The 22,252-nt window shown below is 40.1% G+C and overlaps 1 protein-coding gene across 3 annotated transcripts in view; it reads left to right on the top strand.

Moving 5' to 3' along the window:
- The first annotated feature begins 459 nt into the window (after positions 1-459).
- DCLK1 (doublecortin like kinase 1) overlaps positions 460-22,252 on the top strand; it is a 321,043-nt gene continuing 299,250 nt past the window's right edge. The window contains exons 1-3 of one of the 3 annotated variants that reach the window (XM_019736471.2): positions 460-711; positions 5,361-5,755; positions 17,911-18,257. In XM_019736471.2, coding sequence (XP_019592030.1) covers positions 5,380-5,755; positions 17,911-18,257 — 723 coding nt within the window. In that variant the 5' untranslated portion in view covers positions 460-711; positions 5,361-5,379. The remainder of the gene's footprint in view (positions 712-5,360; positions 5,756-17,910; positions 18,258-22,252) is intronic. The other 2 variants (XM_019736467.2, XM_019736468.2) reach the window with 2 other exon arrangements.

Genomic DNA, 22,252 nt, shown 5'->3' on the forward strand with positions numbered 1-22,252 from the left:
TCCATAAATCTGGGAAAGGTGTCAAACCTTGAGGTCACATCAGACTATGTTGTGTGGTGGGGGCAGGAACTGTTTCCCCTGCCTTGCTGAGTGTGGGGGGGGAGGGTCTCACCTCCCAGCCACACCTCACCCCTCTGTCTTGCGTATTGCCTGGCTCAGACCTAGCCACATCCACTTTCCCTTCCTCTGTCCCCAGGTCGACCATCTGATCTTTCCTTATCTCCAGACAGCCACTCCCGGTACTGGGGGTGTTTAGGGGTTTGCTCAAGCCAGAATCACTGAGGTCGCTGCGGCGGGAGTGGGCGCGGGGAAGAGAAGGACGCGGGGCGCAGCCGTGGTGGGTGCGCCCTGCCAAGAAGGGCGGGGGCGCAGGGCGAGCACGCGGAGAGGAGAAGGAGGGAGAGGGGAGGGCGTGTGAGCGAGTGAGCTACAAGAAAAGGGAGCGCGCCCGCCGCCGCCGCCCTCCTCCGAAGAGAGGCTGGAGTGAGGCTGTGCGAAGCGCCGCATTTCAATGAGGACGGGCCAAGGCACATCCCTGCACTAGCGGCTGCAGCCCAGACGCCCGTGCTCCCGCAGCTGCTGCAGCCCAGCCCCGGCCCCGCAGCCCCGCAGCCCCGCAGCCCCGGCCGCGCCCAGCCCAGCGAGGACAGCACCAGGAGGCTGCCCCGCGCACCGCCACAAAGACCCCGGGCGGCGTCTCTCCACAGATCGGTGCGTGGTTTGCCTTCACTGGGGAAGGGAGCTGCGGGGAAGGCCAGCCGCGGGGTGCCGGGGAACGCGGGCGTGGAGGACAGAGCAGGCGCCCCCCTCGGTCCGCCGCCGCCCCGCCCGCTGTTCCTCGAAAGGCGCTACCCGCCTGGCCAGCCCGGCCCCGCCGGAGGCTGTGTGTGCGGGCGGCCCCGGGACTGCTGGCACCTGCCTCTTTTGTCTGGTGACACCGAGCTTAAAACGGGGAGTCGGGCGAACGGGTCTCCTCAGCTTTTCGCAGTGTTGTTAGTGGAGGAGAGCCATGGCAGAGGCGCTGGGCGAGGTGTTTGTCATTGTCAGAACTGGCCGCGGAGCTGGGACCAAGTCTGCGCCTAGAAGGAGTGGCCTGGCCAGGCCTCTTATTGTGTGTGCTTTGCTGTGTGCCCGGGAGGGTGGTGTGCGCCCGAGGATGGGGGCGATCTGCGCGTGGTGGGTGGCTGCAGTGTGGTGTTGCAAGTACATTTGCAGGCTCTCAAGTTCCTTCAGGGACAGCAAGGCTGCTCTGTACAAATTAGTACCTGCAGTGCTAAAAGCACGCGGAGAGAGAGGAAGAGGCATTTTCCTCCTAGTGGCAGCGCACGCACAGCCCTGCATTGCCCCACAAAAGAGGCTGCTTTCGCAAACCAGGTTTCCTCGGAATCGCTGCTGGATTTGGCAAGGCGGTGCTTGTAGGAGATGGAGCAGATGAAAGGTTTCATTCAAACCGGCCCCCTCCCTCTGCACCTGTGAATGCGTGTCCAGATTATACGCGTTCAGCGGCCACGCTGCAGGCTGTTCCGTGAACACATTTTATGAAATGTTCAAGAAAAATCGCCTTTTGATGGGAAAGGAAAGTAGGACAGCGTTGTAGGTGTGACTCGTCACATGATTTTAAGAGAGGTTATATGTAGGAACATTAGAAAGGACCTACACACATCCTGTGATGTCTGTGTCCAGGGTGGTGCACGCGCTCTGAAGGTACATGTACCTCTAATTCTAGCGTGTCCATCCACTAGCATTCTAGTCCCGCTGGCAAAAATATGCCTCTGGACTTCCAGGTGCAGCATCTATTTAGACGTGGTAGCATTCACGCCAAATTATTTCTTGGTGTGTGTATGTTGGGGACGGGGGTGGGTGGTGTCTGAAACAGGAACTCATGTGCTCATCTAGAGGAGGATGAACACAGGTTCCTCAAAATGGTGAGAAATCGCACAGAGAACAATCCAGGATGCTGACTTCTTGGCCTGGCAGTGTTTAAAGGAAAATCTCTGATAAGAGCCAGGCCCCCTTCTCTCCCACCCAAGTGCCTGTGATCTCTCTGGTGACGTTCTTGGTACCAGGACACATGCAGCCCAGGCCCTTTAGTCACCTATGGTCTGTGAACATGTGGCTGTGTGCTATAGTGGCTTCCGGTCACAGTGTGGGAGCCTGTAGAGGCTCAGTGAATCTTCTTGGTCCAAAGATATGACTAACCCCCCTGGAGTGCTGGGCCAGCCAAGACAAGGGGAAGGGCACCAATTTTGATGCCATATTTAATTACTGGAATGCTAGGGTGTGTAGTGTGGGTTGTGACATTCATGTAGTGTTAGCGTAGCATTGAAAATGATTTCAGGTTGAGTGTGGTTTTTCTTTGTTGCCAACATCAGTGCCTACTTTGGGGCAGGCTAGGTGAAGGGAAGTAGAAGACATGGTCCCTGCCCTGGCTGAATGTGTGATCCAGTCTAGGAAATATGCCAATCAAATAAAACAAAATTAACTTTTATCTAGTTTTAATTCACCTTTTTCTCATTTGCTGTGGAATTCTTGGTTCTAAAAGCCTGTTCCCTCTAAGGAATTCCAGTAATTGCTAAATGATTTGTGACTGGATGAAAGCCCCTTCAGATTAGATTTGTATTCTCTGCTGACACAACTCTGCCATCCTTTGCTAGGGTCCTACTTGATTTCTTTGGGTTTATGTAGATTTGGGAGGAAACCCTACAGTTGGAAAAATTATCACTGGCTTGTAAATAAGACAAAAACCTTCAAGATCCAATCTGGCCTTTATAATTTACAAAGTGAAGAGTTTAGTGAGTTGGCGTGAGTAGTGGCAGTTTCATCTTCCCACCTCACTTTTGGAAGACAAAAGAGCTCCTTTTAAAAACAAACACATTTTAAAAAGTAGGAGCAGTTATACTATCGTGGACAAAATATTGGTTCTGTTCAACTCAATTAATAGCTGCCTGAAGGATGGGATATCAACTGATAATTGTTTTGAAGTTATCGAACTTCAAAATCAATGAAACCAGTTCATACCTACCTATATATGCTGTAACTTTTCCTGGAAAATGCAAATTTAGACTTAAGAGTTATTAAGAGGCATGAGGTAGATTTCGTATTTGGAGGAAAAAAAAACAAGACACTGAACTAATAATCACTCCAGATTTTAATCACATTCCGCTGCCTCCCCTCCCCCTGCCCCAAGTGGGGTCAGCAGTAGCATCACAAACAGGTTAGGACAGTAGAGGCCTGGTGACGACTGCCTCCTCTGTCTGCAGATGAGGTCTTCAGTAGCTCAGCAGCCTGCCCAAGGTCACAGACCTAGTTAGGAGTGAGGGCTTAAGAAATCCCTACTTTACATGCAATCGGGGTCCAGTGTCAGGGGTTCTAGGCCTCTAGGAGACAGCATGTGGAGCAGCAAGGAGGGAGGGACAGCTTCGGAGTCAGAGTAAATCTGGACTCAAACTCCAATTCCCTCAATTATGACTTTGGGACCCTGGATGTATCCCACAGTCACCTTCAGTCACAATAATGTTGCCTACCTCACTGGACTGTCATGAGGTTTAGAAGAGAATTTTTAGCATATTGCACAACCGTTGATTGCTGCATATTAGTGTCAGGCACATCGTAGGCATTCAATAAATATTAGCTTTTCCCCTCTTCATTCATTTCAGGAGGACACAGTCTAGCAGTGCTTTTGAGCATGAATTGTTAGCCACTCTGAATGGATCAGATGTCCTTTACTTGAGGGTCACAGAAAGATCAGGGAGCCTTGGCAGTGCTTTTGCTTAGTTTAGACTGATCTTTGGAAAAGGGACGTCATCTACATGGTGGGATTTAGGGGGCACGTGTAGGTCCTTGCCACAAATTCTCCATATCCTTTATACTCATATTTTATTTCAACATACCTGCAATTTTGTCATTAGCACTTCTTTCCTTTGAATGCTGAGCTTTTCCACTTTCTAGATCGACCTGTTAAAACAAGGATCCACCTGCAAGGGACAACACCACAAGCTTTATCAACTAACCCGTTAGCAAGGATGAATTAATCCCAGGGGCAGCTTTCTGATAACAAGACTCCACAGAGAGTAAAATGGGGACCCTGGGGGTGCGGGCATCTCTTTCAGAAGGTCGTAAGTGGAAATCAGGAGGACTCACCAACAGCCTCCCTTACCAGAAGGTGGAGATTCTGTTCCCACTAGTTCTCTCCGTGAGAGAAGCAGGAACGAAAAAGCAGATTTTATTAATAAAACAAATTAATACTTCTTACATGCTGGACACTGTCCTAAGTGTTTCATGTATATGAACTTACTTGATAGTTATTGTTACCTTTGAGGTAGATACGACTATCATTCCCATGTGCGACTGAGGAAATCAAGGCTTAAAGCTGTTTAACAAGTAGATTTCTCAGGGTTGTACAGCTAGGTCCAGGTCAAGTCTGGATCAAAATCTTTAAGCCTCGTTTTCCTGAACCACAAGACATAAAGCCCCTCAAAGAAGAAGTAACTTTTGTCCCTTCTTGTTATCGTGCTTTTTGTTCTTCTCCCTCTCCTCCTTTTTCTTCTTTTATACTCCAGTTTATCTGAAGCATTAAATGTATTAAACTGGGACAAAAGTAATTGCGGTTTAAAAAGATTAAAAATAATTGCAAAAACCGCAATTACTTTTGCACCAACCTAATAAATAAGTTATGGTGAATTTGCTTTTTAAAATAATTTCTATTGAATATGTTGGAAAATCTTACTTCAGTTGGGAGAACTTACAGATTGATTCCATTTCCTTTCCATCTGGACGCGTGGAACAGTAAAATGTTGACAATCTGACTGAAACACTACCCACCCTTTTTTATTTCCTGGCCCACCACCACTGCTTATCTTTAGCGGTGTGGTGGTGTGGAAGCTTGTTTCCTGCCTGCCACCAGGATTGGCAGGCAGCTCTGCAGGCAGCCTTGAGCTTTGGGGTCAGGCAAACCTGTGTTGGGGTTCTTGGTTCCAGCATTTCTCAACTGTATTACTTGGAGAAACTTAGGAGGGATTTTTGTGTCTTGGTTTGTTCAGCATTACATAGAGATAATACTTTGAAAGGTTTGTTATGACTATTGAAAATGATAGCCGTTCAAAGCCTGATACGTTGTAGGTTAGGTGGTCAGTACATAGGAGCTGTTTCTAATAAAACTGGGGTTGATTAATACATTGTTTCCACGGAGCTGTTCTCTTCTATTTCTTTGTTGCCTTCTTTCTGTCCCAACTTGATAACTCATATTAAATATATCATTAATTATAGCAATATTTCCACCAGCTGCTCTCAAGCTGAGCCTTTCAAATCATGATCTTAAAATAACATCAGTATGTGTCTGTCTTTGTTGCTGTGCCTCATAGGTTCAACTTGAACTCCATCATGTCCTTCGGCAGAGACATGGAGCTGGAGCATTTTGATGAGCGGGATAAGGCGCAGAGATACAGCAGAGGGTCGCGGGTGAATGGGCTGCCCAGCCCCACGCACAGCGCCCACTGCAGCTTTTACCGAACCCGCACGCTGCAGACCCTTAGCTCCGAGAAGAAGGCCAAGAAAGTTCGTTTCTATCGAAATGGAGATCGATACTTCAAAGGGATTGTGTATGCCATCTCCCCAGACCGGTTCCGGTCTTTTGAGGCCCTGCTGGCTGATTTGACCCGAACTCTGTCGGATAACGTGAATTTGCCCCAGGGAGTGAGAACAATCTACAGCATTGATGGGCTCAAGAAGATTTCCAGCCTGGACCAACTGGTGGAAGGTGAGCGCTATGAGATAACTCCCCAGTGGCCCTGGAGGACAGTCTCACATTTCCACATGGTTCTAACCATCTTCCATGTCACCTCTAAGAGGCAGCATTCTGCTGTATGGCTCTGATCCTTACTGTTTCACACGTCTGAGAGTTCACGTTGATGTACTATAGTGTAAAAAAAAAAAAAAAAAAAAAAGCTAATGGTATTAGGTCAGCTAGCTCCTAATAATGGGCTGAGGGGGAAAAGTGTCTTCATTCTACAACATGCTCTAGTTTTTTCTCGCACCCATGCTATATTAGTTTTAAAAACCCACTTTGATATCTTTAATCACATAGTTCATGTTCATTTCTAAATACAAACTGAACTTTTGCTATTGTGATATCTGAAAGTACTTGAACTGAAAATAATGAATGGATCATGAAATTTTAGAGTCGAAAGGAAACTTAGATAGATATCAAACCCATTAATTTTATCAGAGGAGACTGAGGCCCAGAAAATTCAAGTGACGTGTCTATGGTTACATGGTACTTAATGGTGAGGCTGAACCACAAATCAGGCTTTCTGATAATTCTTTCCTATATGATGCTTCCTTTTAATTTTAAAGGATTGTTACCTTTCTATGGTACTTGAGGATATAAAGGGATTAATCTGTTCAGTCTATTTTTTTCAGTCCAGTTTAGGTTAATAGTAATTATCTGCTTTAAACATTTCATGTGGAAATAGGACTTTTGGGTCCATGAATGAGGTCTGGTGTCCTGTGCCCTTATCCCCTACTTTGAGCTACACTCGCCTCAGTACTAACCCCATTGGAAGAGGGCATAAAGCCTTTAATCACCTTAGAAATCATAAGCGAAGGAAAATGACTTGCAGAGAAAAGACTGGGATTAAATTCATGCTAAGGTGTAAACAAAATGGCTGATCCTCTTTGGAGAGTAGGTTGTTCTAAGACTGAGGTCTCAAGGTCCCGGTGAAGGAATACATAGCACAAAGGAATGTGAGAAAGGAAGTCTGGAGGTTGGAAGTACTTGGTTTCACCCTGAGTTCATCTTTAATCCAGATATGTTTGCTCAGGCCCTGTTGTCTTATTGGCTCCTGAAGGAATCCCATGCGTGTAATGACTTCCCTGTCTTGTGCAGGGAGCAGGAAGCATTTCTTTCAGCCTCCTGTGGAGTTTTGGGCTACTCTGCCCTGACCGCACACTGGAAAGCACTCTTGTCCTCTTTTGGAGCCAGAGTTTGTATGTGATACAAGACTGAGGGCTTCTGTCTTTCTCCCAGTTTCTTTCCCTTTCTCCCTTGGCAGGCATGCCACTGCAGTCACAGTATGACTGGACTTGTGAGGGTGCGGAGGAGCCTGGCTTTGGTGTGTTTATTTTGTGGGAATTCACATCTCTTTTTGATGACTTGTCATCCTGCCAAGATGCCTGTAAACTTGGCCTTTTTCCTTCTATTCAGATGCTGGAACTTCCAGTAAATTAAAGGGGAAGAATGAACTTGAAATCTTTCTGCATCACCTTTGATTTTTGTGCCCTGTCCTTTGCATGACCTTGAAAAATGCAAGGATAAAGAAAACATTTGGTGGGATATTCCAAGGGATCTGGATAAAGATCAAATGCAAAGTCAAGTGCATGACCAGTCAGCAGACCATCCCTTTGAGGGCTGATGGAATTGTAGGGAATGTATGCCACTATCTCCAAAGCACATGCTAAGAGAGCCAGAGCTGACCCCTCACTCTGTTCTAGAGTCACATGTGCAGCATCTATGGGGGGAGGGGTACTTCAATCAGTTTCCCACCCCAGCATGATCTTTACTGAAAAGCAGCCAGACTTATTCCCATGATTCCCATCCATCAAGGAGAGGATGTGAGAGGTGGAAAATGACAGTACTTTACATTCAGGGACCAGCAAAGTCCTGGCATACTTCCCACAATCTTCTTTGTCAGTTTTTTTTAACACAAAAGAATGCCTGCTCTGAGAGACAGAGGATAATAATGATAGCTCACCATTATTGAGCGTGGTCTTGCATATATGAACATATTTAATTCTCACAGTGATCGTAGGAGGTAGGTGCTGTTATCGCCCTAATACTAAGATGAGAAAAGTGAGGCACAGTATGGTTAAGTGATGTGTTCAAAGTCACACAAGAAGTGGTAGAGTTAGGGTTTGAACCCAGAAAGGCTCGTGTCAGCGCTTGAGTGCATAACTGCCAGTAATGGGATAATGAGTGGGGTATACTTAGGGGCTTTAAATTAAATTTTATTGTATTAGCTTCTTGAAAACAAATGTTTTTAACCATGACTCAATTCCAGGAATGACAGAAACTGCTGCCAGAAACACTTTAATATTTTCATTTGTGTCCAAATACTTTTCTCCCCAATCAATATGAAGTAATTGCAGATTGACTATTCTGATGTTAAAAAAATTACCTTTTGCAAAAATATACTTTTTTTCTAATTGAATGAATGGGTACTAAAGTACAGTGTGTAAGTTCACAGATTAGCTGCATTTTCAAAAAAAATTTCAGTTTAAGCAGATTTTTTTCTCATTTAAATAAAACACTCATAATTAGCATGCAGCCACACTTAGTTTTGTAATAGCTGGAAATTCATTTAGATTTCCCTCTTTGTCAATTATATTTTTGCTTAGTCGGTTAAAATGCAAACCATTACTTCATATGCATTAGGTTTGTATCTCTCACTTTACATACTAATTTTGTATAAACTTCAGTACATGTTATTAGCTTCTCATTTACCCTTCCAATATGATGACGTTTGAGTTTTAAATTAAATCTATTTAACGGTTTCAGTAACAAGCATATTTGATTTGCAATTATTTATTTTAAGTTTGTTCTTTCTCCCTTATCTCAGACTAAAAATTTTGAATTACAATGATGTATGAGAGTTTATTTAAAATGGTCTCATTGTCACTTGCACTGTTTTATTATTATTACACATAGATTATTATGTGTAAATTTGGTTTAACTGTGTTGAGAGAGCTGGCGATAAGGCTGAAGTGTACATGTATGAGTGAGTGTGGTAGGCATGTATGTGTGTCTATCTATACATGTATGTATGTACACACACACACACACACACACACACACACACTCTTAAGAGTAAACCAAGGACAATATTCTGAACTGCTTCAAAATGGACTGAATATGATTTTTTAAAGAATTATTTTAGTTTTTTATTTTAGTTGACATATAATATTATATTAGATTCAGGTGTACAACATAGTGGTTAGACATTTACATAACTTAAGAAGTGATCACCCAGTAAGTCTAGTACCCATCTGACACCATACATAATTATAACTACTTGTATGTGTGTACCACCTCTTCTTTATCCATTGGTCTATTGCTGGATACTTATGTTGCTTTCATATCTTGGCTATTGTAAATAATGCTGCAGTGAACATAGGGGTGCATATTTCTTTTTGAATTAGTATTTTGGGTTTCTTCAGAAAAATACGAAGAAGTGGAATTGCTGGGTCTTTCTTGTTCTCTTGTTATAGCCTTTGTTTTAAAGTCTATTTTGTATGATATAAGTATTGTGACCTCAGCTGTTTTTCATTTCCACTTGCATGAAATATCTTTTTTTCTATCCCTTTACTTTCAGTCTGTCTGTGTCTTTCGATCTGAAGTGTGTCTCTTGATCTGAAGTGTGTCTTGCAGGCAGCATATGTAAGAGTCTTGTTTCCTAATCCATTGAGCCACCCCATGTCTTTTGATTGGAGCATTTAATACATTTACATTATTGATAGTGTCTAGTTATTGGCAGTTTATTATTCATATTTTTTATCTTATTATTTTTCTTCTTCTTAAGAAGTCCCTTTAGCATTTCTTGTAATACTGGTGTGGTGGTGATGAACTCCTTTACCTTTTCTTGTCTGGGAAGCTCTTTATCTGTACTTCAATTCTAAATGATAGCTTTGCTGAACAGGGTAATCTTGATTGTAGGTCTGTGCTTTTCATCACTTTAAATATTTTGTGCCAATCCCTTTTGGCCTGCAAAGTTTGTGTTGAGAAATCAGCTGAGAGTCTTATGAGAGCTCCCCTGTAAGTAACTGCTTTTCTCTTGTTGCTTTTAAGATTCTCTCTTTGTCTTTAAGCTTTGGCATTTTAATTATGATGTGTTTTGCTGTGGGCCTCTTTGGGTTTATCTTGTTTGGGACTCTGCATGATTCCTGGGCTTGTGTGTCTGTTTCACTAGATCAGGGAAGTTTTCCATCATTATTTCTTCCAATAGGTTTTCAATTCCTTGTTCTCGCTCTTCTCCTTCTATGATGCAAATGGTGGTATATTTGATGTTGTCCCAGAGACCCCTTAAATTATCCTATTATTTTGGATTCTTTTTCCTTTTTGCTGTTCTGATTGAGTGTTTTCTGCTATCTTATTTTCCAAATTGGTGAGTCGAACCTCTGCTTCACCTAATCTACTATTGATTCCCTCTAATGTATTCTTTATTCCAGTTATTGTATTCTTCATATTTGAATGGTTCTTTTTTATGTTTTCTATCTCCATTTTTATGTTTCTTATTTCTTTGTTACAGTTCTCACTGAGATCATTGAACACCCTTATAACTAGTGTTTTATACCAGTGTGTCTGGTAGATTTTATACCAGCGTGTCTGGTAGATTGCTTGTCTCTATTTTGTTTAGTTCTTTTTCTGGAGTTTTGTTCTGTTCTTTCATTTGGAACATGTTTCTATGTCTCCCTATTTTGGCTGCCTCCCTGTGTTTATTTCTATGTACTAGGCAGAGCTTCTATGTCTCCTGATCTTAGTAGAGTAGCCTTATGTAGTAGGTGTCCTTTGGGGCCCAGTTGTGTCCTATCATGGGTCACCCGATCCATGTGTTCCACGTGTGTCCCTCGTGTAGGTTGTGTGTGCCCTCCTGTTGTAGTGAGCCTTGATTACTGTTTGCACATTGATGGGAGGGATTGATCCTCCAGCCGATTGCTTGTGAGGACTGGCCATGATTACAATGTAAGAGCTGTTGTGCAGGGGCTGACCCTAGGGAGTAGGATTCACTTTAGAAGGTCTCTGTTGCCTGCCCAGTCTGCCCTTTGGGTGTGTCATCCTCAGGCAGCTAGGAGATGCTCCAGTTTGGTTTGAAGCTGTCCACTGGATGCACAGGCCTCAGAACCTCTTTGGCAGGGCCCTACTGCAGGCCAAGGTCAGCCTCTGCCTCTGCCCTGCCTGTGGCCACTTGGTATGAGCCACAATGATCCACAGATGTCTTCCACCTCGACTGGGCTTGGAGGTGCCTGGGAGAGGCTAAGCTGCAAACTGAAAACAGCTGAAGGTAATGCCAGGCTTGGGGCTGCTCAGCAAAAGGTATGGGGCATGCCAAAGACAGATGCTGCTTGTTTGGGGTTTGTGAACCTTTGAGAGATTTTAGGAAAATCCACAGCATGAGCTAAGACAGGTCATTTGTATGGAAAAGCCACTGGAAGCAGTTTGGCTGGGGTGGGTTCTCAGGAAATCACCAGGGCAAAGGTGCATGGTGTTTACCAAGTTGATGGAGACTAAAAGACGGTGGCCACCTGCATCTCCTTGCTGGAAGGGGTGAGGGCTCAACAAAGATACTTCTGTCTGGTATAAAGCTGCCTCTCCTGCCCTCACCCTGCAGCTAGACAATTCAGTTCCTCTCCATATGTCTCTAGTGCTTCTTTTAAGCTGTTGCCCCAGCTCACAATGAGTCAGTCAATTAGCAAGTTAGTCTGTGCACGGGGCCTTTACGAGGAACACCTGGGATTCCAGCCATTCTCCTCTCACTCAGCCACAATTGTCTCTGTTTTCCACAGCCAGAAGTTGTGGGGACTTCTCTTTCCAGCACTGGAACCCTGGGCTGGGGAGCCTGGTATGGGTCTGGGACCTTTCGCTCCTTAGGGGGGACCTCTGCAGCCGAGATATCTCTCCCGGTTTTTAACCAGCACACATGGGTATGGGGACTAGCCTGTTCTGTGTCTCTGTTCCTCCTGCCAATTTTGAGGAAACTTCTTCTATATGTCCTTAGTTATAGGACTTCTGTTCAGCTAGACTTCAAGTGATTCTCAGTGATGGTTGTTCTGTAGTTTAGTTGTAATTTTGATGTGGTCATGACAGGATGTAAGCACATATTTACCTACTCTGCTTTCTTGACTGGAAATCTTTAGGAGGTTGTTTTAAATGTTTGCATTTCATGGCCAATGCTGTATATGCTTGTTGTAATTTTGTTATCTGTTGTTCTGCTATTTGGAGAAATTTTTAGCTGTGAAAATAAATATTTTCATGGCTTCCAATAGACTTTGCCACATTGCTTTCCAAAAGAGTTGTTATCAATTTATAATGTCTCTTTCCTAAAGAGTTGTCAATTTATAATATCTGTAGTGTTTTATATTTTTATTTTATTATGTTTTTATCCTTTGTCATATATTTTAGTACCTTACATTTTAGTAAATTATAATATGTTTGCACATTATATTAACCTATTGTTGTATTACAGATCCACATTCTGTTTTCCCTTTTTTATTTTAGTTTCTTTATTTTTCAATTATATCAGTTTTGAATTTTAAAAAAATTGGATCTCCCCATTTTTTTGCTTTGTATTATTTTTCTGTTGCTTTGAATTTGAGAAGTTGACATTTTCCACAGGCCTGACATACAGATTCAAATTTTATTTTCTGTAAGCTTATTTTTATGTACTATTATATTATGAAACTTCCATGGAAGAATGATTCATAAGTGCCTTTGGGAATCTTCCTTCTTGCCTTTAATAGCACTATCAAAATTGTCTTTATAAACCAGTGCCTTCCAGGAGATTATGAAATGTTGCTGTGTATATCTGAGATAGTCTCATAAAATATAATATCCAGAAGGCACTTTATGATATTTTATTCTGTAAATAATGTCTTCATGTAATTTAACCCAGTTCAATTTCAGAGGGTTCGATATATATTTGAGCTTTCCCAGCTTTTACTATAACTCACAATAGTAAATCTGAATTGTGAGAGTTTTCAGTGAGAATGCTTATACTCTGGAAAAATGAAATATACTATGGGTAATCCACCTTAAGAAACTTTTGAATATGCCACATTTGGAACTTAAAGGAATCCTAGAGGAGGTAGTAATAGGCTTTAGTAATGCAAAGACTGGAGATTAAGTTATTTTCAAACTGAGGTCAAGTGATATCACAGCTGGAATTTACAAGTCACAACTCTTAGCCAATGCAAACCGTCCAGCAATAAGGGGAAACAAGGCAAACGTCCAGACTCTTCTAATATGGCATCTTGTGGAGTAACATCTTTCTGACTGACTCACCACAGGCCTGGCCAACCAGGGAGCTGATGCCATCTTACTGGAAGTTTTTGATAGTGACTTAGAGAATTTCTTTTAAGTAGAAATCCTTTAATTTCATAGTGGGAGTCTATGACAAAGTACAATTACCTTTGCAGATTTTTTAAGAACAAACTTTGTTAGGAAAGTTTATTTTCATACTTTGAAAAATAACAGCAAATATAATAATTTAAAAATACATGTGTTTTTTTTTTTTTTTCAAAAACAAAACACGGATTCTTTATTATGTTAAAAATTATTTAATATGCTTACATAGAAATTATTCTCCAAAGTCCCCAAAATACCCAAATCAGGGAAGAAGCTACTATATTCTGATTTTTTAGGAGATATTGGTTGGATCCAAGCATAATTTCATACTTTATTTCCTTATCTTTTGTTGTTGTTATTATTAACTGTCATTTTCTTTATCTCTGTCTTTGCTTAAAAGCCAATGTTCGTTTTCTTGCTTTTGTAAATGCCACAGCAATTTAGACAGCTGCTGCTTCTGCAGTTCTTGATTTGTATTGGGATGTCTTGGACACCCAGAGTATTAAATTTTAAGGTGAGGATTGGTCTTAAGACAAAGATTTTTGTCTGGAATAAACTGGAACAAAACTGACCGTGTGATCACTAACCAGCAAATCATTATGTTTAGTAATTTCCAGCTCCACTTCTAAATAGATTTTCATACCATTTCCTTTAAATCATCTATGAACTTTACCATTTTCTGTCCTTGTTTAACTTTATCTATAGTAAACAGTTCAAAACTTTCAAATAAAATTTTGGGCTATAAAATTTCAATGTTTGTGGGTTTTTCCCCCCCACACATTCAAGTAATTCTCTGTGACACCAGCTGGATGTCCTACAATTCAACTCAGTTTTGGTATTTTCTTCCTGGACATAGCATCAGGTACCACAGGTTAAGGGGTTCAGTTCTGCAAGACTGTCACCCACTCTACATCAGATGCCAATTGCTAGTCTAGATTGTCATCTGTCCTTCCGATGGATTGGCTAATAGATAGGAGGTTCTCATGACTCCTTCCTTTGGTTCTATTAATTTGCTAGAGCGGCTCACAGAACTCAGAAGAATATTTCACTTACTGGATTACCAGTTTATTATAAAAGTATATAACTCAGGAACAGTCACAAGGAAGAGACTCATAGAGCAAGGTATGGGGAAAGGGCCTGAAGCATCCATGCTCTCTCTGAGCACGACACTCGCCACAAATCTCCATGTGTTCACCAGCTGGAAGCTTTCCTAACCCTGTTTGTTCTTTTGGCGTTTTATGGAGGCTTCATTACATACGCATGAGTGATAGAACCATTGGTCATTGGAGACTGATTCAACCTCAAGCCCTTCTCCCCTCCATAGGTCAATGGGGTGGGACTGAAAGTTCAAATCCTCGAATCACATGGTTTGTTCCCCTGGCATCCAGCTGCCATCCTTAGGTACTTTCTAAAAGCACCTTGTTAACATAACAGGTGTGGTTTAGAGGGGTTTGTTATGAATATCAAGACAGCTTTATTGTTCTTACTATTTAGAAAGTTCCAAAGTGGTAAGGGTTTTAGGTACTCTATGCCAGAAATGTTATGAAGACCAAACATACATTTTTTATTGTAAGTCACAAAGTCACAGGCTATTTTGCTCAAATATACCTTGGTTTAGATAAATTAACTTTTATTTTGTTGTTGCAGTATAAATTACACCATAAAACTTTGGGATGGCTTAGTGTACATGAAAAGAAGTATGTAATAATTATCAGTTATAAGTTTTTATAAATAATTGCAAGTTTTACTTTGTTTTGTTATTTTTTGATGGCCTTTCACACACATACCTCATGTTAGGACTTGAATGCCATCTATTGATTTTCTGTTCAAGAATATAACATATCTCTTAACTCTCAGCCCCAATCAGGAAGAAATTAAACACTGGATATCCACAGCTATTTGACCAAATCAAGATTATGTATTCTTCCCATACAGAACAATTATGATTTGTAATTTATAGTTATCAGTGATACTATCTCATTAAAAGAGCTATTTATTTTTAAATTATAAAATACGATCAACTTTAACTGAATTAAAACAGAGTCCAGGGTCTAGTCGTGGGGAGACGTTCAGAATTAGGATTAAAATAAAAATAGCCAAAACATGGGGTCAAATAGATTTAATGTAAATATATTTGCACAATTAAATAGAAGCTTATTGACATAAGGAAAACCATCTTGACTTTTTCTGAGTTCTTGAATAATGTAGATGTTAAATGACATTGTTGTATGGTATGTGACGTTGGGTTTGGTGGCCAGCTCGTTGCTCTCCATTTAGCTGTCACTTTCCTCTTAGCACAGTATCATGCATTATTGCGGTCTCACACCCTTCTCCAAGATTTCATGCCAGTCTTTAAATCTGGTAAACCAGGAAAAGGACCCACAAAGTGACAGCACTAATTAAATACAAGTTTCTTCTTGTTGTTACTTGAAACAAACCAATATTACTTTCTCAGAGTTGTCAAGCTTTTAAAAAAATCTCTTTAAAATTTTATCTAAGATGTTAAAAAAAAGTGTTTCTTTTCTCTTTTAACAAATCCATTCTGTATTGTTGTGTGAATACTTAAAAATTCTTCCCTTTTCTAATTATTTTCTTTCCTAAAGTTAAAATCTATCTATCTATCTATCTATCTATCTATCTATCTATCTATCTATCTATCTATCTATCATCTATCTTTGTCGAGGTGTAAACCACTCCATGTTTTTGTTTGAATTAAAATTTTAGTAGATAAACTTAACAAATAATTAGACAATTACACATGTCTGATTAGCCCAGAACTGTGGCAGACTGGTTTCGCCAGCTGAAGTATGGGCTGTGTGTCTTGTTGGGGAATGTTCAGGGCATCCTCACATTGAGGTGGATCCAAAGTATGTCTACTGGTAACTGTGTAGCTAGAAACAATGAACTCCTTATAAAACTTGCTTACTTATTTCTAGTAATTTCGTTTTTAAACTTTTCTTTTGGACTTACCGCAGCCTCAGATTATTTTTCACTTATGTAGCAATTTTGCATTTGCGATCCCTTTGACCTCTACTATCTAATTTGATCTTCACCGAAACTTGGTGAGATAAAAGTGGCCCCTGGAGTAGCCTTTTTTTGACAGATGAATAAACTACTCCTGAGAAGACTAGGGGACTTTCCCACAGTCACATGCTTGGAGAAGCCAGGTCTTTAGCCCAGACTTCAGCTCTCCTCCCTCTATCACATGTACACTGTCTTTCCAGAAAGCCTTCAGAAACACTCCCTGCTCTTGCAGTTCCCTTGTACATGTTTTTGATATCTATGTGCATCTTAAGAACAGCATAGTTGGGACCAGTCATGATCTGCTAAGTGAAAAGAAAGAGGGTTTGGTAAATTTGTACTATTTGTACAACTTCTAGTGAAGCATGATGTATATATAAATATACATTAGAGTATAATGTAAAAACATTTGCCAAGTAAATGTTTGATAACCTTTGTAACTGTGCTTTTCTATTTTCGAAACCCTGGTTCAGTTATTTTTATGTAAATACTTATTCTGTGGCCTTGGATGCTTGCACTATTAATTTAAAAAAAGGACAAGGGTTTAGGTAAAAGTAATGGGCTGTGTAGGGATTAGTCCCAGGTCATTTTACCTGCAATCACGAAGGCTTTTTAGTCTTTTTAACCTATTCCCAGTTACAAAGACTTACTAATACAGAAAAAGGCCATTATAAAATTTTAAATTTCAAAATGCTTAGACTAACTTTATGAATATGTATATATAAGATCAGTCATTTTATAATTTATCATCGCTTGTTAAGTGTATTACTTTTTTGTGTGTGATTTACATCTGCTTAATACTTTGAACATTCTCATTAAGCTGTTCTCCGTTAAGGAGTCATTTTTCATAACAATTTTATTTATTTTTTATTTTCTTTTTATGTGGGTATAATTGACAAATAAAATTGTAAGATATTTAAAGTGTACCTCGTGATGATTTGATATATGCATATATAGTAAAAGGATCCCTCCCATATAATTAACATATCTGTCACCTCATATTTATTTTTTGTGTGAGATCATTTAAATTCTACTCTTTCAGAACTCTCTTTTATACTATACAGTGTTATCAAATATAGTCACCATGTTTTACATTACATCCTCAGTTCTTATTCATTTTGTATAATTATATTTGTTTGAGAGTCAATTTATGAAACTACAGTTTGTAAGCTGACCACTCTCAAAACCTTTTATCTATTAACAGGTGTGAACTGGCTTCCTAGCATTTGTGGAAAGCAATGCTTGGCTCTGTGTAGATGGGAGAAGAGGAAGGGTAGTTGCTTGCTTTTGAAATTTTATTTGACTTTACAAAATGTTTAGCAAACACTCCCATCAAACTTATAGATTACATGGCTCATTTAAGAAGCTATTTTCTGACCCATTTCCAGTTTTTAAATTATTTCAGGTGGCAAATGTAGGTATTTCTGATTTTGAAGTTTTCTGCAAATATAAATATTGCTAAATCCCAAAGCATACTTTCTATTTTGAATTCAGTTTTATACCTTTCTGAAGTCTAGTGATTATCAATATTTCTATCATCCATCTAAAGATAAAGAAAGGGAGGAATTATGATTTCTTTCTCCAGGAAATCCATCTGTTGCTGACAGAGCCAGATTAGAAGCAGAAATCTTTCTTTTTAATTATTAGTCATGCTTTCATTGTTTAAAAAGTTACAACCAGCTCTTGCCTCTAGATAGAAAAGAAAAAATATCACAGACTAGGAAAGAGAAAATGAGTTTACCTTAGTGGAAATTTAAATACATTTCTCTCTTTCTTAGGAGAGAGTTATGTGTGTGGCTCAATAGAGCCCTTCAAGAAACTGGAGTACACCAAGAACGTGAACCCCAACTGGTCTGTGAATGTCAAGACCACCTCGGCGTCCCGAGCAGTGTCATCACTGGCTACTGCCAAAGGGAGCCCTTCAGAGGTGCGGGAGAATAAGGATTTCATTCGGCCCAAGCTGGTTACCATCATCAGAAGTGGGGTGAAGCCACGGAAAGCTGTCAGGATTCTGCTGAATAAGAAAACCGCTCATTCCTTTGAGCAGGTTCTCACTGATATAACCGACGCCATCAAGCTGGACTCGGGAGTGGTGAAACGCCTGTACACCCTGGATGGGAAACAGGTAAGAGAGGTATTGTGGTATGACCTTGACTTTACAGGCAAGAACCAGGGAGGTGGGGGATTTATTTGGCGTGTAGTGGGGATCGGAAACATACATTTTGCTGACATTGAAAGAGTTGGGTCATTTACTCAACAAATACATAGCCGGTGGCCTCAAACCAATCCAAAGATAGTGTTAGACAGGATTAACCATAGGAATAAAGAAAAAATGCCCATCTCTGAAGCTTAAATGATTATGCCATTATGTTATGCAATTAATAATTGAAAAACTACTTCTTCATTTATTAATTGCTTAACATATGGTGCTTTTCAACCATTTGTTTTCAATTGTGTCCTGTAGTAATGTCTTATAGCCTGGACTATGACTGAGATGTAGAGGTAAATTCTGACTAGGAGAGAAAAATCAAATTCCTTTCTCTGGCCTAAATAATATCTTATAATTTACTGTCTCTGTAATGTTCACTGTGAGCTTTATTTAAATTTTACAGATTTTTAAGTACATATCTAAAGAATAAAATGTTTCCATCTGGATAGCTTTAAGACACACATTTCTAGCATATTATATATCTTGTTTTCAAAACATAATTTCAAAATTAAAACAAAGGGTTTCTTCAGCTATGGAATGTTTCTTCAGTTGACTTGGATTAATGGACATTTTAATGTGAGTTGCTCAGACGAATTTAAAGGAAGTCTTGTGTGGAATTTTGTAAAGGTTCACTAGAACTCTGATGGTAAGCTGAATAAAACAACACTGATATATGTACAGTGCAATTTGCTGATCACTGAGAGTTTATCGGTATCTTTTTTAAGATTATAATTTTTAGCGCACTATCATTGCTTGAAATTGTTTGTAATATGCATCTGCCCAAATGCTTTTTAAAAATTGTTTTGAGAGATAATTAGAATGATTTGTATGTAGAGTACATATTAAAAATCAAAACTAGATTCATAAGTTGAAAGGTTGATCTTATTAAGCAGAAGACGAATGTAAGTTATTGAAGGCTAACTCATTCAAACTCTGAATTAAAAATAGATGCAAATAGTAGAAAGAGTGTTAGTTGTGAAAGAATTCCTGCCATAGAGATCCATTCAAATGCTCTAGATTATAAAATTCATTAGAAAAGAAGGAATATCTGCCAGTTATTCATTTATATTAACCAATGTTTGTTTCATAAAACTTCCCCTAAGTGTCATGTGGATACGGATTCTGAAGGATAAAACTCCCCATTTTCTAGATGTAAGAGGGTGTAGCCTGAAGCTTACCAATATACTTCTCAGTGATCAAAAAGTCCACTGCTGGCTTCTAAGTTACAGCAACAATAAGATGACAAGGTTCACATTTAAATATTTAAGCTCTTTAGGGCTTCCCTCTGTAATGAGTGACTCAGCCATCTTGTAGTTTTGCATTTTTGTGTATTAAGTTTCTCAAGATGGGAGTTTAACAGTTTTCATAAAACGTAAAATTTACAACAAAGAATACATACCAATAAACCTTTTTCCTCCCCCCTCACTTCAGAATTTTGGGAGTTCCAAATTGCTACACACTGAATCTAAAAATCAGCTTTAACTATTTTAGTAAATTCTGCCATCAACCGATCATTTGTTTATTCTAAGAATAAATTCCTAGAAGAGGTACTCTGATGTTCCCAATAGTTTTCTTCTTTTTAGGAATTTATCTAGTGTCCGTATTTTCTAATGGCTATTTTTGCTGTGGTTTACATGTGAATAATCCAATGTAATGGAAAAAAAATTGAAGTTTAATATCAGAAGACCAGGATTCAAATCTTGACTCAGCCACAGATTATTTATGTTTTTAGCAAATCACTTAACTGAGCCTCATTATACTCATCAGTAAAACATTGGTCAAATGATAACCTCTGTTTCATAAAGTGCTTGTTGGGATCCACTATGATAATACATATGAAAGCAATTCTGAACTATAATAATAATGATCATAGCTTTATTGAGCATTATTCAAAGTGCTTTATATGTATTAGCATGTTTAATCATCATAATAGCTTGATTGCTGTTCCCATTTAACAGATGAGGACGCTAAGGCACAGAATTTGTTTATTAAAAAAGACATGTCTAGGAGCAAACATGTATAAATGGCAGAGTTGGGATTTGAACCAGTCTCTCTCCAGAACTTGTGCGAGTAACCACTGTACCACAGTAGATTATATTAAAGCACCAATCAAATGTAAGTGTACTGAGGAAGAATTTTCAATTAATTTATCCAAATAATTAACATCTGAAAGTTTTCTGCTATGTATTTTTCTCCTGTAATTGTTCTGCCGACTGTTGTATTCAACTGTTTTGTTGTTGTTGTTGTTGTTGAGCGTTCAGTTTGCTATAGGGGCATTTCCTGCGTTGTGGCATGTTGTCCTCATAGCAAGGGAGGTGAAAAGCTGCAGAGGAATTGGATGATAAAGTAGAAAGAATATAAAGAGTTTTTGCTTGGGTTCCAAGTAGGAACAAAGATGCTTCCTCATGGATCCCAGGAGTCTTTAGAGTCAATTCTGTTCAAAAGAGAAATCTGTCCCCATGAGTGGTTTGTTAGAGTGGGATTTTTTGACAGCCTTGCAGAGACTAAGGCTTGATAAGCCTCTGAGAATAAACCACTTTCCTCCAAGCTTTCCTGTAGCATGATACTCTGCCATAGTAGGGTGGCATGTGGTGCCACCACCATCTTATCCTGACCATTGGGCTCCGCATGCTGTCAAAAGGACATCACTCTTAAGATCACTTGTCCCACCTGCTTTTTAAAAATTAGTGTAATTGAGCCCTGTATCAAGTCCATGAAGATAGGGGAAATCCAATGCCCAATAAAGTTTTTAAAGGTAAATTTTTTTTTTTGCATTGAGGAAATAAAATTATTTTAAAAATCAATAGCTTAGTCATGGGATATAAAGTACAGCACAAGGAATATAGTCAATAATATTGTAATAACTGTGTATGGTTTCATATGGGTAACAGACTTATTGGGGTGCTCACTTTGTGAGGTATGTAAATGTCTAATAATTATGTTGTTTTTGTACACCTGAAACTAATTAAAAAAATCAATAGCTTGAGTACTTTGAGTAAATGAGTAGACAGGAAGATGTGCAAGCAGGAATGGCTTTTCTGATTGCCTTCATGTGGCCTGCAGATGTATCCATGGGATGGAAACTGGTGACACTGGGCTTCCTGGCAATGGAACCAGGAGAGCCTGTGCCTGCTGGTACATGTTACCCAGAGATGGCATTAGAGGGTGGAGACCAAATGCCGTTCTTACTTGTTCCTGCCACCACTCAGCCTCCTTGCCATTGGCCTCTTAGATTTGCCTTAAGCCCTCACGTAAGAGTTCATTGCATGTACCTTTTTGAGTTTTTAGGCTGAGAATCAGGAAATCAACATACTGGAAATGCTGTACCACTTAGGGGACATTTTGCAGGAAGCTGCAGTTTCCCCAGATGACCCTTGTGGCTCATGAGTGGCCTGTTTGTGAGCAAACCATTTCTAGTTATTTCAACTCCATTCTTGATTCAGGGCACTGATGCTTTGATTGAAGGTTGTCACCCCCTTGCTGACCCCTTCTCACACCATGTGATTGGGAGGCCTTTGCTCACCACGTGATCAAGCACATTTGCAGGCAGGGCTGAGAGGTCAAAGAAACAATTGCCGTGTCTTAATTTCAGTGATGCTTTTCTGGGCCTTGATGAAGGGCTCCCAAAGAAGGAAAGAAGGTATTTTCTAGTTGAAGGTTACAATCATGTCCCCTTTGTCCATAGCCCAGGGGAAGCTCTGTGAGAGTCTGTCCCTCTTGCCCCAGTCCGGGCTCCAATGTTGGAATTTTCTGTGGATTATTCCCTCAGCCTGCCAAGCAGCTACTCCCAGAGGTCATCTGGAGTGTGACTATTTTTCAAGTGATTTAAATAAGCCCAAAAGTTACAAGAGTTGCTGCAAGGATACACTTGCGTATTTCCTGAGTCCTTTTGGGGGACCAGCACATCTGGC

Source organism: Rhinolophus sinicus, linkage group LG04 (assembly GCF_036562045.2).
Source record: "Rhinolophus sinicus isolate RSC01 linkage group LG04, ASM3656204v1, whole genome shotgun sequence".
NCBI lineage: Eukaryota > Metazoa > Chordata > Mammalia > Chiroptera > Rhinolophidae > Rhinolophus > Rhinolophus sinicus.